This window comes from Rana temporaria, chromosome 3, assembly GCF_905171775.1.
Source record: "Rana temporaria chromosome 3, aRanTem1.1, whole genome shotgun sequence".
Lineage (NCBI taxonomy): Eukaryota > Metazoa > Chordata > Amphibia > Anura > Ranidae > Rana > Rana temporaria.
Genome location: NC_053491.1, coordinates 371,115,846 through 371,132,574, shown reverse-complemented (window position 1 = coordinate 371,132,574; position 16,729 = coordinate 371,115,846). Strand labels below are relative to the sequence as shown.

The following is a 16,729-nucleotide window of genomic DNA, read 5'->3' as shown; positions in this document are numbered from 1 at the left end:
AGGGGTCTTAAGCAGGCCCTTTTAGCTGTGGGAGGAAAGGCCACACACAGTAGGAAAAATGTATATCCTTACAAGCGTGCCTGGCAGGTGGAAAGATGGGAGTCATCACATACCTATCAGAGGATGAATAATTATTTTATCTCCTAGAATTTTAATGGGCGGTGTTCTGTAACCATTATAAGTGCAGTTAGTACTTGGTGGTGTTCTAAGTGAGCAGATTGTTCCTCCCAAAACTGAACCGGCTTATTGTTTTAGCAATCTTTTGCATTTGTATAGAAATATTCAGCGCCCAAAATGTTTTAAATTAATTAAATATTTATATATAAATAAATTATATAAAAATAAATTGAAGCTGCTCCTCTGTGACAAAGTGTATACTTGCAATGTGTAAAGGTAGATATAGAGGGCGCTCAACTACAAGACGATATCTAACATAATACCCCCTATAATTGTAAAAAAAATATATATAAAGATGTGATTGTAATCATCAATGATCAACAAAAAAAAAAAAGCAACGCACGCCAAACCACGGAGGTGGGAGTTACATAGTTACATAGTTACACAGGTTGAAAAAATAGGATTTTTGTACTCACCGTAAAATCCATTTGGCTCCCCCAGGCATAACCCACACCCTGCTCTAGGAGCCTCAGTCCGTAACAAGCAGTACAAACCAAGGAGGGGTGGGTGCTGTGTCCGTCTATGAACTCAGAGAAATGGATTTTACGGTGAGTACAAAAATCCTATTTTCTCTTCCGTTCATAGACGGACACAGCCTTCTTTGACATTAGGGACGTCCCCAAGCAGTGTCAAAAAAATTAGAGGGGTGGGAAAATAACACAGAAAACCAGGTTACACCACAAACAAAAACCGGAGATGCTCAACGGAGAAACTCCAAACATAAACTGTCGCCGCAACACCTGAAGGAGGCATCAGAAGATGCACACACATCCACCTTGTAAAACTTTGAAAAAAGCGTGGATCAACGACCAGGATGCATCCTAACACCGCTGTAACATAGAGGCATGATGCCGGAAAGCCCAAGAGGCCCCGATCGCCCTGGTCGAATGCGCCATAACCCGAAAGGGGGGCGTACGCCCCTTTAGGGCATAGGCCTGAAGCACAATCCGTCGGAACCACCTAGGAACGGTGGCCGACGAGACCGCCAGGCCCTCTTGTAGGGCCAGCCACCGACACGAACAGTGAGTCCGACTTCCGGAACGGAACCGGAACATATAAGTACACTCGTAGGGCCCGAACCACATCCAGAGGATGCAAAGTGGCCTCCTCCTGGCATTTCGGCCGAGGACATAAGGATGGAAGAACAATGTCCCCATCAATGTGAAAAGCCAAAACGACCTTAGGGAGAAAAAACGGCTGCGGCCGCAGCACCACCTCATCCTTACGGATGACCAAGTAGGGAGCCTTGCAAGACAAGGCCGCCAGATCAGACAGACACTCGTCTGATCGAGGAAATCGCTACCAGAAATAAAATCACCTTTTGTGACAATAAACAAAAAACCTTCCCGAATGTCCTCAAAGGGAGCATCCCGAATCACCGAAAGGACTAAATTCAAGTCCCATGGGGGTAATGGAGGGCGCATCGGAGGGGCCGAGGACGAGGACATAAGGATGGAAGATCAATGTCCCCATCAATGTGAAAAGCCGAAACGACCTTAGGGAGAAAAAACGGCTGCGGCCGCAGCACCACCTCATCCTTAAGGATGACCAAGTAGGGAGCCTTGCAAGACAAGGCCGCCAGATCAGACAGACACTCGTCTGATCGAGGAAATCGCTACCAGAAATAAAATCACCTTTTGTGACAATAAACAAAAAACCTCCCGACAGACACTCGTCTGATCGAGGAAATCGCTACCAGAAATAAAATCACCTTTTGTGACAATAAACAAAAAACCTCCCGAATGTCCTCAAAGGGAGCATCCCGAAGCACCGAAAGGACTAAATTCAAGTCCCATGGGGGTAATGGAGGGCGCACCGGAGGGGCCGAGGACGAGGACATAAGGATGGAAGAACAATGTCCCCATCAATGTGAAAAGCCGAAACGACCTTAGGGAGAAAAAACTTCTGCGGCCGCAGCACCACCTCATCCTTACGGATGACCAAGTAGGGAGCCTTGCAAGACAAGGCCGCCAGATCAGACAGACACTCGTCTGATCGAGGAAATCGCTACCAGAAATAAAATCACCTTTTGTGACAATAAACAAAAAACCTCCCGAATGTCCTCAAAGGGAGCATCCCGAAGCACCGAAAGTCCCATGGGGGTAATGGAGGGCGCACCGGAGGGGCCACCTGCCAGACCCCCTGACCCAACGTACGCACCCAGGAGTGCGACGCCAAGGGTCGCTGCAAGTAAAAACAGCCAGAGCAGAAATCTGGCTCCTAACCGTACTTAAGGTGAGAGCCCGAACCACTCCCTGCTGTAAAGACAGCAGAACCCTGTACACCACGTATGTACGAGGGTGCCATTTAATCTCCTCACACACAGAGATGCAGGCCTTCCACGTATGATGGTAAATCCTACGTGAGGTAGACTTCCGTGCACGCAGCACGGTAGAGGCCACCAAGGCCAATAGGCCTCGGTCCTTCAGCCCCTGGCTCTCAACAGCCACGCCGCTAAAGCCGGTGGCTGTGAGACAGGGTGGAAGATCGGACCCTGTAACAGAAGATCAACTCCCAGGGGAAGACGCTAGGGGGCGTCTGCCACCAGACGCACCAGGTCCGCGTACCAGGAGCAGCGCGGCCAATCTGGGGTGATCAGGATTGTTGGAATCCCTTCGGCTTCCACTCTGCGCAGCAAGCGAGGAAGAAGCTTCCGAGGAGGGAAGGTGTAAATTAGGCGATAGTGACCCCAAGGAGCCACCAACGCGCCTGACGCGTCCGCCTACGGGTCCTTAAACCTGGCCACGAACCGTGGCACCTACCGATAGAGACGGGACGCTAGAAGGTCCACGTCCGGAGTGCCCCACTTTCGGCACAGACCTGAGGGTGGAGAGACCGCTCTCCTTGGCCCAGTGTAGTGCGACTTAGGAGGTCGGCTAGCCAATTCCGTACTCCCGGTATGTACCCGGCCGATAGAGCCGGAACAGACCCTTCGGCCCACCGAAAGGATGTGCGCGACCCCGTCGCTGCAACAGAACTCAGTGTGCCTCCCTGATGATCGACCTACGCCACGGCCGTGGCGTCATCGGACAGGATCCTGACCTGTCGGCCCTGTGGATCCAGGGACCACCTGGCAAGGCAAAGCTTGATTGCTCGGAGCTCCAGAACGTTGATCAGTAGGCAGGACTCCACCTGAGTCCAGTTCCCCTGGGCTAACTGGGTGCCCCAAGCGCCCCTCCCCAACTGGAGAGGCTGGCATCCGTCGTGACCACTGTCCAGTGGCCTGCAGAAAAACGACTTTCCGGCCCGAAGCACCGGAAACGCCAGCCACCACACCAGGGGAGACATGATCAGATGACTCAATTGAATCTGGTAATCCAGAGATGACGGAAGCTAGTCCCATCGTGACAGCAATTCCCTCTGTAGTACCCTGGCGTGGAATTGGACATACGGAATCGCCTCGAAAGAGGCCACCAACGGACCCAGAACCTTCCTGCAGAATCGCAGAGACGACCGTTTCTGGGTCGGCAACTGCTGCACGGCAGAGTCTGAAGTTTTTCCGTTAGGAGAAAAACACTCCCGCCCTGGCGGAATCCAGGACTAGTCCCAGGTATTCCAGTCCCTGAGACGGAATCAACCCTGATTTCAGGACAATCCAGAAACCAGCCGGACTCTCGGAGAGCCTGACACGCGATAGACACGGCTCCACCAATGCAGAGCTCGAAGAAGCTCATAGGAGAATGTCGTCCAGACATCCCATGATAACAACCCCCGCTGTCACAGCCGGGCCAGTATCGGGACGAGCACCTTGGCGAAAACCCGCCGAAAAGGAAGGACACCAATTGAAAATGGTCCCCCCGACCGCAAAGCACAGAATCTCTGGTGCTTTGAGGCTATGCGAACATGCAGGTACACGTTCATGACATCCAAGGATGGCAGAAAATCCCCCTGATGGAGTGCCGCTATTACCAAGCGAATCAACACCACCTGAAAGTTTGCACCTTGACAAAACAAACGAGGGACTTGAGGCCCAGGATTGCCCGGGCCCCATCCTCTGTGGGGACACAAACAGAATGGAGTAAAACCCCTGAGACCGTTCCAACGAGGGAACTGGCACAATCACTCCCCTGACCAGAAGATCCTGGACAGCCCCTGACAGAGCCAACCGGCGAACCGGAGGAGGCCAGAGGCCGGAGGGAAAAAACTGTTTGGCAGACAAGAGAGAAACTCAATCTTGTACCCCAAGGTAACCACTTCGCAACCCCAACGGTCGGAGAGGTATGTCCGCAGAACTTGTTAGGCATGCTGCCCCACGGCGGGGGTTTAAGCACCTTGTAGACCTACCCCCACCGCACAGGGCGGGTGAAAAAACGCTCGGAGGTAGTCAAGGAGGGTCCTTGCACATGGCGAGGTCCCTAGCCCTTCCCAGACTGTGGGAACAGCATGCGCTTACCACCCATGGCATCCTCAATGATGCCATTCAGGGAAGTCCCAAAAGGACCGTTCACCCTTAAAGGCCATCACCAAGGCCTCCTTAGAGGACTAGTTCGCAGACCAGCTCTTCAGCCACAATAGGCGGCGCAGAACCACTGCATAGACGGAAGCCCCGGATCGTATCCATGGCCGCCTCGCAGACAAATTTCTGACCCTGAACCAATTGTTCAGCCAGGTCCCTAGAGGACTCGGAAGCGTCCCCTTCTTCCAGCTCCTGCAGCAGGAGCTTCGCCCTTTCAGTCGGGGCCTGTGCCACCAGGGCCCCGGCCAGAGCCGGCCTCACCGCCGAACCCACCACCGCGAAAAGGGTGCGGGCCACAAGGAAACACTTTAGCGGTGCGTGGCGGTCTGCGGAATCCAAAAGGTACTGACACGGCTGGTGTCTCCGCCACATCCTCAATTTTTAGAGTCTCACGCACCGCAGAAACAAGAGCTCCAACAAATTCCTTGCCAGCAACTGACTCTGCAGCAGAGTCATCCTCACTATCCATGTGGGTTAAGCCCGCAGCCTCTGACATAACAGAACCAGAAAACAGCAATTCTGCATCAGAGACATCCCCAGAAGCAGGCTCAGGGAGGGGGCGCCTTTTACCCCCCATCCGGACACTAGCTGCTTCAAACCTGGCAAGAAACCCAGGACAGCCAACATAACAGATGTGGCAGGGGAAAGGGCGTTAAGGGTTAACTCAGGCGTTGCTGGATAGGGAGACCTGGCTCAGGTTCCATAGTGTCAGCGCCGTGTCACCCACCCTGCAAAGCAGGACAAAAACCCCCACTGGTCACCTCCTTGCTGCTACTGCAGAGTATGGGGGCCCCTGGTACTCACCACCCCACCCAGCTGCAGAGAGAGCTGAAAACCTGAGGTGTGCTCTGATGTGCTGGCTGTGATGTGTCTGTCACCTCAGGGAAGAATCACAGCGTTTCACAGCACTAAAACTGTCACAAGAGACCAGAGGCTGTGCTGTGTCTGTCACCTCAGGGAAGAATCACAGCGTTTCACAGCACTAAAACTGTCACAGGAGACCAAGAGATTTCCAAGATGGCCGCCGTCTGAGGTAAAAATCACCTCATATAACACAGCAGCACACAGCAGCACCCCCCAGAGTAACAAAACAGTCCCCCAACAACACACGGGCCCCAGTGGTAATAAAGAAAACCCAGGAGGCCCCCCTTCACAGCCACCACCCAGTCAGGGGAAAGAGGGAGAGGAAGGGGAGAGAGGAAAGCAGGGCGGACCCTCGGTCGACCTCCCCAGGGAAAACACCAGCCAGACCACTTACCTGAGTAAGGGGCCACTACTTACCTGTCCTGCGACTACCCGGCTGGAGGTATCCCAGACAGAACCAACGTCTGTAAACGGCATGGCTGTCGGCCAGACACACTGTGACACAGCCATAGAGACCGGTCATATGTGTGCCCTAGAACCGAAGTTCCCCGGCCGCCCCTGGAGCAACGGGGCCTGTCGTGGACGTCCCAAAGCTGAGCTAAGGGCCGGCACAAGCTCGATGGCCGAACATGGGGGGAATACAAGAGTCGAGGACCCAGCCTGTCACCCAGTCGGCTGTTGATAGAAGAATCGCAGGATTCAAAAATGCAGGAACAAAAAAATAAAAGCGAGAAAAATCGACAGAAAAAAAAAATCCAGAGTACAGGAACTCCAGAGAGCGCCTGACTCTCCTGTCGTTAGGCAGAAAAAGTCTGAGGCTCCTAGAGCAGGGTGTGGGTTATGCCTGGGGGAGCCACGCCCCCTGGGAGGAGCGGCACGAAGGAAAGGTTTTAACACTTTAAGTGCTGTTAAATTCTGCCTAAACTCTCCTGGTAGGAAGAAGCATAACCCTAATGTCAAAGAAGGCTGTGTCCGTCTATGAACGGAAGAGAAAAGACACAAGTCCATCCAGTTCAACCACAAAAAAAATAAACAAACAAAATAAAAAACACAGTAGTGAAGTGAAACCGTCAGTAGCGGTGACATATCTGCATCCCCTTTTTAATGTAAGAGGCCATTTGTCATTTTTTTCCTATGTTCACTTTTAAAATAAAAAACAGTATTATGCTATGGGCTTTTTTTTGTTTTTTTATATATCTTACCTGGGACGCAGAGAGTGAGGCATTTGAGAGCATTCCTGTCAATCCAGCATGTGTGCAGGCACAATCCTGCTAAAAGCCATATCTGGCTTTTTTTTTCAAGTCAGATATTTCTGGTAAGCGCATTCATATGTTGTGCACTTTTGGGTGACAGAAGATATTAATTTTTGGTGTTGGAAATATATCACCTTAAGCAAGAATACAGCTAATAAGAAGATTTTTATATCAGATTCACTGTAACGCACAAATTGGGACTATTTATAAGAGACACTATCAAGCACTGTACTTGTGTCGATGCACTATTGTTATATATTTGTTGTGGTTTTTTTTTTTGATCATTGATGATTACAATCACATCTTTATATATATTTGTTTACAATTATAGGGGCTATTTGTTAGATATCGTCTTGTAGTTGAGCGCCCTCTATATCTACCTTTTAATCTTTTGCATTTGTCAGTGAAGTGAGTTGCTGTAAATATTGTGCGCAGGCTCCTGTCAGTGTGCTGAATGGTAATTACTGGCCCTCCACACACAATGAGTGCACTCAGGAGTGAAGTGCCAGAGATAAGTGTGGAGGGGGATTATCGCTCTCCAGACGGCAGTAATCTGTCAGCTGCAGGTGGGGCCGCTAATTACCCGGAGAGGGCCAAAGAGTCATCAGGATGGAAGCAGAGAGTCCGCCAGTGCTGGGAGATGAGCAGATCACGTCCAGCATTGCTTCCCTCATAATAGATAGGTGAGAATTGTGTGTGACACCTACACTTCACCATTCATTTTTGAATTGTAAGACAAACATACAAACAAAGGTAATTCCACCCAGAACTGATATTTTAGTATTTAGTGGATGCCGGAGACAAAGACCAAATTACAATCCCTTATATACCCACTGTACTGGTGAGAGTATTACCAATGCTGATGATCTCTGATTGAGGACCCTTCCGAGCATGGACAGGCATGTCAGAACAGCCAGCAGACATGACAGCGTCTCTCACTGTGATATCACCTCTCAGGAAATCAATTTACAGCTTGTCCAGCGTCTCTGGCCCAAAGGACTGCAGATTGTCTCCCTGAAATGCTCCAGAAAACATATCTTTGAACAGCAGATACATTTAATTTCAGCTTATTCTGAGTTTTTTATAATCCAATGTAGCCACATTCAGCAAACTTTTTACAGTGCTCCTGGGGCATGACTGCCACATCTTGTCACATGTCCCTATGCAGTGTTAGGCCCCTTTCACACATGCAGATCGTATGTGCGCTATTTCATCCATCCGTTCACAGATGAAAAAGGGACATACGTGTACTGTATACCTATGAGATAGCGGGTGTCAGCGGATGAACATCCGCTGACACCCGATCTCATCGGTGTCCGCTATGCTCCGATTCTGCAGACGGAGGAAAATCCTATTTTTCCATCCGTCTGCAGAGCGGATCGGGTGAACACGGACAGACGTCCGTATTTATCCGATCCCTCCATAGGGGATAGCGGAGATCTGACAGGGTGGTCCCTGCACAGTGTGCGGGGATCGCTCTGTCATCTGCGGGGATCAACGGATTCTGCATGTCTGAAAGGACCCTTAGGTGGAGTTAGAACAGAAGTGGGACATTATGGTGAATATCTATTTATTTTTAAGGTATTTTTTAAGTATAATTTTTATTTTGATAACTGCAGTGAAAATTTTTAGAGTTGAAAATATATTAATTGGTATTTTAACAAATGAAACAAACAACAGGAGGAGTCACAATCCAAAAACAGTCATAAGTGCACTGGGGTAAGGAGTCAGCCCAATGGTTATCGCCCACAGCGGGACACTTACCAACGTGTAACACAATAAGAACAGCAATGACTTCAACATGAAACAACAATTAGATGCAACCACAAGGGCCCCATCGTAGTTGGCATAATTGCAACCAGGATTGCTAGTAGGGGAACAATAAGACCAAAAGGGAATACAAAAAAAAAAAAAAAATTAAAAAAAATGACAAACAGGACAAAAACCGAAAAGAAAATAGGAAATCAGGAATCTAGGGTGTTAGAAGGTAGGAAAAGAAGGGGGGAGAGAAGGAAGAAGAGAGGGGAAGAGGAAAGAAAAAAAGAGAAGAAAGCTAGGGAGAGATCAGGGCAAAGAGTTTGAGTTGCTGATAGATCAGTCGGAGGAGATAATATAGGGTGTGCGGGGAACGGGAGACCCAACTTGTCCCAGGGCAATGAAATACAAAGAAGCGATCATGACTGGGGTGACAACATGTTCGCCACAGTGAAAATGTTTAGTCTCCAGTTAACAACAGTGATAACAAGGTACAGCGCTGAAATCATAAAAAATTCTAGAAAAAGGTATACTAATAAACCCAATAGAAGTGACAAAATAAAATATACCTAATGGGTATATGTATATAAATATCAAAATAAATTGATGTGACCGATACTAATAAAATAAACCAAGTACCTGAAAAAATAAAATATATATATGGACCACCATGTCATGTATATCTTAAAACACAGTAGTCATATATACAATACAAGAATATGGTTCTTAATAAATATTCCCAACTGTGAAGAAAAAGAATATATAAATAAGTGAACCCAAAAAGTTCAAACGTGAAGAATTATATTAGTGCTAAGGCTTCTTTCACACTATGGATTGTATGTCCATTTTATAATATTCGTATTACACCTATTAACGGACGTTTATTAATGGATTTAATAACGGATACATACGGATAAATATTTTACCATTCTTCCTTTATTGAAAACGGATAATGTTTATCCGTATATATCCGTATACATCTGTTATATCATTCCTTTCTAACGTCCGTTAATAAAAAACATTTCACCCTTTCTTGAAGTCCAGCTCCAGAAGTCTTTACTGAGCATGCTCAGTAAAATTAACGTCCGTTAACATAACGGACATTTACGGAGACATTTACTAACGTCCGTGCGCCATAGACTTCAATGTTAAAATATAACGGACGTTAATATATCCGTTACTTGCAACGGACAAAAAATGGACAAAAAATAGTGCAAGACCCGTCACATATTCCGTTATAACTAACGTCCGTACGTTATAACGGACTATTACGGATCTTTACGGAACATAAAAAAATCCCATAGACTTTAATGATATTTTATAAATGACGTATAACTTCAGTTTTTTAACATTATCTGATGGATTTTAATACGGATTATTAAAACGGATTTATTTTGTAGTGTGAAAAGGGCCTAACAGATGAATCCTGGAGAAAATCAGTCCTCATAGGAAACAATCCATAGAAGTGTAAAGAAGGGGAAATTTATGCCAAAAATCCTTCATCCACCAACAGGACACCCGTGAAGTAGTGTTGTAGTCTCCATACCCAAAGAATATGACCGCTATCACGGCGGTCACTCCAGACACTGGGGTTTAAGGTCTCCCTAAAGACCCACTGCTGGTAGCCGGGTAACAGAGATAAGAGCGGTATATAGTGTCTCAGGAAGATATCAACGAAAAAACTCCATAGTGTAATATAGTAAATACAATTTTATATGCCAAAAAGGTATTGCACAAGAAGAAAATTCAAATTGCGCGGTAGAAAAGCATATAGGAGTGCGGCGTCTCCTCGAGGCTTCCACTGCTTATTGCTGTGTCAGTGTATCTTCGTATGGAAGGCGTGATGAAGTCAAACTAGAGGCCACGCCTATGCGTTTCTTCACTAAGGGACGTCGTCTGTGATTGAGTAACCACTCACAGACGACGATTGTCTGGAGTGCCCGCCGTTATAGCGGTAATATTCTTTCGGTAAGGAGACTACAACACTACCTCATGGGTGTGCTGTTGGTGGATAAAGGATTTTTGTCATAAATTTTCCCTTCTTTACACTTCTATGGATTGTTTCCTATAAGGACTGATTTTCTCCAGGATTCATCTGTTAGCACTAATATAATTCTTCACATTTGAACTTTTGATATTCCATATAACCATATTCTTGTATTGTATATATGCCTACTGTGTTTTAAGATATACATGTGATGGTGGTCCATATATATATATTAATTTTTTTAGGTACTTGGTTTATTTTATTAGTATCGGTCACGTCAATTTGTTTTGATATTTATATACATATACCCATTAGGTATATTTTATTTTGTCACTTCTATTGGGTTTATTAGTATTCCTTTTTTCTATAAATTTTTATGATTTCAGCGCTGTACCTTATTATGACTTATTTCCAAATGTTGTATCTAAAATATTTTGGTACTGGCAGCTATTTACTTTCAACACTGTATTAGTTATTTTTCACTATTTACACAAAAAAAATTAGCGCTGTGTTTCCTGTGTTTTGTAGTGCAAAGTGGATTTGCTGACTTCCATCATCCAATCACGTGCAAGCAAAAATGCAATTTTTTTAATTTTCCTTGCACATGATTGGGTATTTTTTGCTAAGTGAACCTTTACCTCATTTACTAAGCTCTGGTGCAACTGCACTTCCACAGTGCAAGTACACTTTGCAAAGTGCACAGTCTATTTGCCTTTAGTAAATCAACCCCTTTATATCACTGTATATTGTAGTGGAGTTATACATCCGGACATTGCGATAATCGTATCTGAATAAGTTCCCTAGGACTCAGACCAGGTGTGTCCAGCCATGGTGCCCACAGCTTCTCAAACTTGACCATGCAGCCCCTGTGTTGGTATATGTATAACACTCAAGAAAAGGAGTATGCCCCATATGAGTCACTTAAAGGAGAAATGACTTGAGTTTTAGACACACAGCTTGGACCACAGTGAAAAGCTGCCATGAGATTTTTCATAAGGAGCCAGACAAGCAGGAAGTGTGGAGATCACAGCAGAATTACAGCTACTTCAAAGCAAAAACGAACAATGAGGACATGAAACCAGTACTGCAGTAAGGTAAAGGAAGCTATTTAGCTAAAAAAAAAAATTCCTTTAGTGATCCTTTAAGTCTTAAGGAAGGGTGGATCTGAGAATTTCCATAATAGTAGAATTAATTTGCGAGCCTGAAAAAAAAACTCTGGCAAAAGCCACTCTCGACATCTACTCCGGAATCGCTTCACAAGAATACCTAGCAAACAACATTTCGAGTCGAGGGCACGTTAGTTTGAAAAACTCTATTAAGAGTGGACAGAACCCCTGCCCAGTACCCGTGTAACTTCAGGCAATGTCAGAAGAGATGAATAAGATCCTTGTGTGCTCTTCTACATCTACCACATATAAATAAATCTTTTTGACAGGGTCAGGTAAGATATTACCATTAACATCCAATAGGTAGATCTCTGGACTACTATGTTCCTCTTTTTAAGTTGATTTTACTACTTTGCTGTAAATAGCCTTTGCTGTGAGCAGAGATCAAACTGCAGACAGATGTGATCTGAGTGATCAGAGGAAGCCCTACCCTCCAAATTTCACAGAATGTGAGCAAACAATGCTGTGGTTTCTCCTTAGGCATGCAGAATCCATATTAAATATCAGAATCATGCAAGAAGCTCAAATTATGAAATGTATATACCTGAAAACGCAATGCGGGTAACAAAAAAATACTTAAAACAGTTTATAAGCTTAAAAATTCTAAAAACTATTTTAAAACTGACCAAAAAACATTATATTTCCCTTCCAAACGCTTACCCAATATTTTCTCAGTGGTGAGAGCCAATGAGAGCTGAGGATTGCAGCCACTTGACTGAAAATAATGATCTTTACGGTAAAGTGACTTAAATGAGGAAAGTGATGGCTGAACTTCTGTTTTATATAAAGTTCTATCTATCTACAGTTGTTTTTTTGGGGATTTTTTTTTTAATGTTTTAGCTGTTTATGGTGCCAGCTAACTACCATCACCTGCCAAACAACTACATGTTACAACTTTTTGCCTCCTTGTGCCTCTCACATGTGCGACTCCTGTACGTCACTCACCTCAGGGGATGGCAGGACTTCAGATGATGAATCGGTAATGGCGGTTCTCAGTAGTTTGTCTCCGAGGATGGTGATTAAGTGATTGGCCAAAACTTCCTGCTGCTTGCAGGAACAATGGTCCTCCAGGGACAACACCAGCGGATACTGTGATGTCTGACGAAAGAAGATGGTTAGTTGTATTGTTGTATTGGGATCTGACAAACGACAAACATTTATTATTATGATTAATGAGCTGCCTGTCAGAAGAATTCTGAGCTCAGAGCCAGGAACATCACTAGTACCAATCTGTATGTGACATGCCTAAAGAAACACTCCGGATACAGCAACACTGGAATTCCTTCTATTAGAAGAGAGATCTACATCAAGTACAAATCACAAATATCCTTACCACTATTAACTACATTGAAAGCCTAGTTGATGTATTCACCATGTTCAGCTCTTTATAGTCCTGTACCCCACATATTGTTATGTAAGACTAATATTTGCTTGAAAATGCCTTAAAATACAATTTTCTGCCAGTAAAATGCTTCTTCCGGCCATCCCCTTCCAGTGCTCTGGTTGGCAGAGTGACAGCCACAACCCCTATGACATCTGCCATCCTACAGTTCTGTATTCCATCTTGTATCTTACTATTAGACAGCACAAGCATATTTAGACTCTCAGCACCAGTGCCATATCTGAGAAGAGGAGGTGATCATATGAATATGGAGGACGTTAGCACAAAGTTTGTCTGACTGCATTTTTGTGACTCCAGGGAATGCTTGGGCTAAGGAGGTTCTAAACTATGTTACCACAGTTTTCATTTCAGGGGATGTTTCAAAGGAGAGAACTCTTCAGAGACAGTGACAAAAGGCAAACTAAAGTACACTTTGACTTTAACAATAATTATTACATAAAAACTTAGGCGGGAGATATAGACACTACATGCAAAAGGAATATGAGAAACAAAAATTAAGAAAACAACAGACTTTCAGGTGCCAAAGTTAATCTCGAGAAAAAGGCAAGTACACAACCTAACCTTCATAATAAATATCTAAAGTTTTTGTTATTAACATCAATGATTAAAAAATATGTAGTATAAAAATATATGCTGTAAATACAGAGTTCTGGGGTCACTTCAACTATGATCACTCAGAGAAGTGCTTATCTGTACTGCCCAACTAGAGAAAATATAATAATGAATTTATAGAGACCAACATGTTAACACAGGAATATGATATAGTCATGGGTTTCGACACGTTTTGCCATCAATTAGCTTCATCAGGAGTCTAATCCATAACCAATATGATATATGTATAGCACTGCATCAAATCAAAAAGGATATCTTCACCTCAGCTGCAAAGAGGACTGGTGAAGTGTGAACAGCAATATGGAGCCCTCAAAAACCAGCCCAGATATTTGCTTCTAAGAAAGTGGAGTAAGTTAATTTCTTATGCCAACACATATAAAGTGCTGTGGAGTTCTCCAGATCAATCAAGGTGTATCCAGAGATGCCGGTCCAATTAAAACAGATGTGCCCCAACTGAGGAAGAAGTGAGAACCCATTTTTAATCATTGCTGTTAATGTGTTAATGATAAAAACTTTGGATATTTTTATGGAGGTTGTGTACTTGACTTTTTTTTTTTACTTTGGCACCTGAAAGTCAGTTTATTTTCTTCATTTGTGTTTCCAATTATTAATACATTTATTTTTGTTTCCAATTATTAATACATTTATTTTTTAATTATGTTTTTCCCTTTAACAGACTTACCATAAAGGCATACTTGCCGATGACAAAGACGACAGATTTAAAATTAACTTTGCCGGTAAGAGTTCGTCCGTGATAGACTATTGGTTCACCGTTGGCTCCATCAAAGCAATCAATCTCCAGACAACGGAAACCACGCATCAGAGCACTGGAAGAAAAGGGCAGTTTTGCTCATTAGCCATGATGACAATATGTGGGTGTTGGTAATACCGTACTCTTTTAATGAATGTTTCTGTCCTCCGGTTTTCAAAACAAGTCTGTTGTCTTTGGTGTGCTTGTTTCATTCTTGATGGCTTTCAGTATTGGTTATATGTAAATTTTTTGTAATAATTTTAGAGCTGATATATTACAACATAGAAGTGACTTGAAGTGATAGTGTTATTGGTGTATTACAGAGGTTGTATAGTTTGAGTTTATGGTAAGGCTGAATACAAGGGCTAGGTAAATTGTAGAGCTAGACTTTGTGCTGGCACTGGGTGGGGATTAAGCTGAATTCTAGGGTAGTCTTTGGTATTTGGGGTAGGGCGAATTCAGGACTTAAACTTTAGTGTTGAGGTAAAGTTGACTTTTAGTGTTAGATTTTGGTGTTTGTATTAGGGGCTAATTTGAATCTTTAGGTTAGAATTTGGTGTTTAGGTTAAGGTTTATGTTGAACTCTAAAGTTAAACCTTGGTATTTAGGTTCAGGTTTAGGTTGAGTTTTAGGGTTAGACTTGGTGTTAGGGTTATTAGGTTCAAGGGTAGACCTTGGTATTAGGCTTAGGAGTGAGATTGAATTCTAGGGTTAGACTTTGGAGTTTGGCTTGGGGATTAGGTTGGATTCTAGGGTTAGACATTGTGCTAGGGTTAGGGGTTTGGTTAAATTCAAGGATTAGACTTTAGTTAATACAATATAGATAGATGTCTTGCGAGCTACCAATGAAAAGTGTCCAAAGAATGTTTTAAATGTAAGAGACAGTCACTTGCTCTCTGAGCTAGCTGCAGATTCACACAAGCCTGCAAACCATTTGGAGAGGACTTCAACATTGTATGTTTTCTATAGCCTGGTGCACTGTAAGCACCTAAAAAGTGTGAGTACCCTGATGTTTACCTACAATAAATTTCTATATTTAAACTATAATGCACTATCTGGCCTCTTTTGTATTTTAAATTGAGGATACCATCTTTGGATAACACATGAGGGAGCCTGTAAATCCTGCTACTTAGAGCCCAGAGGTGGTTCAGCTGCTGTTGTGGACCAAACTTAATTGTGTGGTCATACAATTGGAGGTGAGCGCAGTCACAGGGGGGAGCACGTGTGTGAAGTCACAGTTAATATCATTTGGATCATCATCACAGAGTCACTTTATGGAACGCCCTGTGCCCCCCCCCCCCACCCCAAAGCACCTTGTCCCCATGTTGATGAGGACAAGGGCCTCTTCCCGACAATCATGGCCATTGGTTGTCAGGGCCTGCGGGCAGGGGGCTTCTCCCTCTGCCCCAAAGCACCCCCCCATGTTGAGGGCATGCAGCCTGGTACGGTTCAGGAGGGGTGCTCAATCGTCCCCACCCCTTTCCTGACCGGCCAGGCTGCGTGCTCGGATAAGGGTCTTGTATGGACGCGCCGTTTTTTCGGAGTAGGGGGTTTCCATTAAAATCCATACCAGACCGAAGGGCCTGGTATGTTCTTAGAGGGGAAACACATGCCGTTTTTTTCTTTTTGAAATTTGTCGTTGAGTTCCCCCTCAAGATTCATACTAAACACAGTGCCTGGTATTGTCGGGATCGAAGTTGGATCCCTGTTCATTGAATTCAGATGCATGTCGAACTTCAAGTTGCAGGCCAAAGTCGGATTCAAAGTAGTACGACTGTCGTGTTGTACCAGAGTGAACCTGGCCTCAAGGATAGATTTTGGTGTTAGGCTTAGGAGTTAGTTTGAATTGTAGGGTTCGACTTTAAAGTAGGACTAAATGGGATTCTAGTTTTAGACGTTTGTGTTGGGGTTAGGTTGAATGCAGGGTTGAAACATTGATATTTGTGCTAGGGGTTTGGTTGAATTCTAGGGTTAGACTTTGATGTTAGGGTTAGGTTGAATTCTGATGTTAAATTCTGGTGTCTGGGTTAGGGGTTAGGTTGCAGTCTAGGATTGGAATTTGATTTTGGTATTTGAGTTCAGGTTTAGGTTGAGTTCTAGAGTTAGACTTTGGCGTTAAGCTTAGGAGTTAGTTTGAATTCTAGAGTTAGACTTTAGAAATTGAGTTAACAATTAGGTTTAAAGTTTCAGACTTTTGAGTTAGGGTTAGGGATTTGGCTTAATTCAAGGGATATACTTTGGTATTAGCGTTAGGCTGTATTATAGGGTGAGACTTTGGTATTTGGGTAAGGGGTTAGGTTGAGTTC

General features: G+C 44.5%; 1 protein-coding gene across 1 annotated transcript in view; it reads right to left on the bottom strand.

The window, feature by feature from the left end:
* PLCZ1 (phospholipase C zeta 1) overlaps positions 1 to 14,564 on the bottom strand; it is a 44,691-nt gene extending 30,127 nt beyond the window's left edge. The window contains exons 1-2 of the mRNA XM_040341682.1: positions 14,355 to 14,564; positions 12,604 to 12,756 (exon numbers count right to left, since the gene is read on the bottom strand). Coding sequence (XP_040197616.1) covers positions 12,604 to 12,756; positions 14,355 to 14,492 — 291 coding nt within the window. The 5' untranslated portion in view covers positions 14,493 to 14,564. The remainder of the gene's footprint in view (positions 1 to 12,603; positions 12,757 to 14,354) is intronic.
* Between the last annotated feature and the right edge of the window lie 2,165 nt (positions 14,565 to 16,729).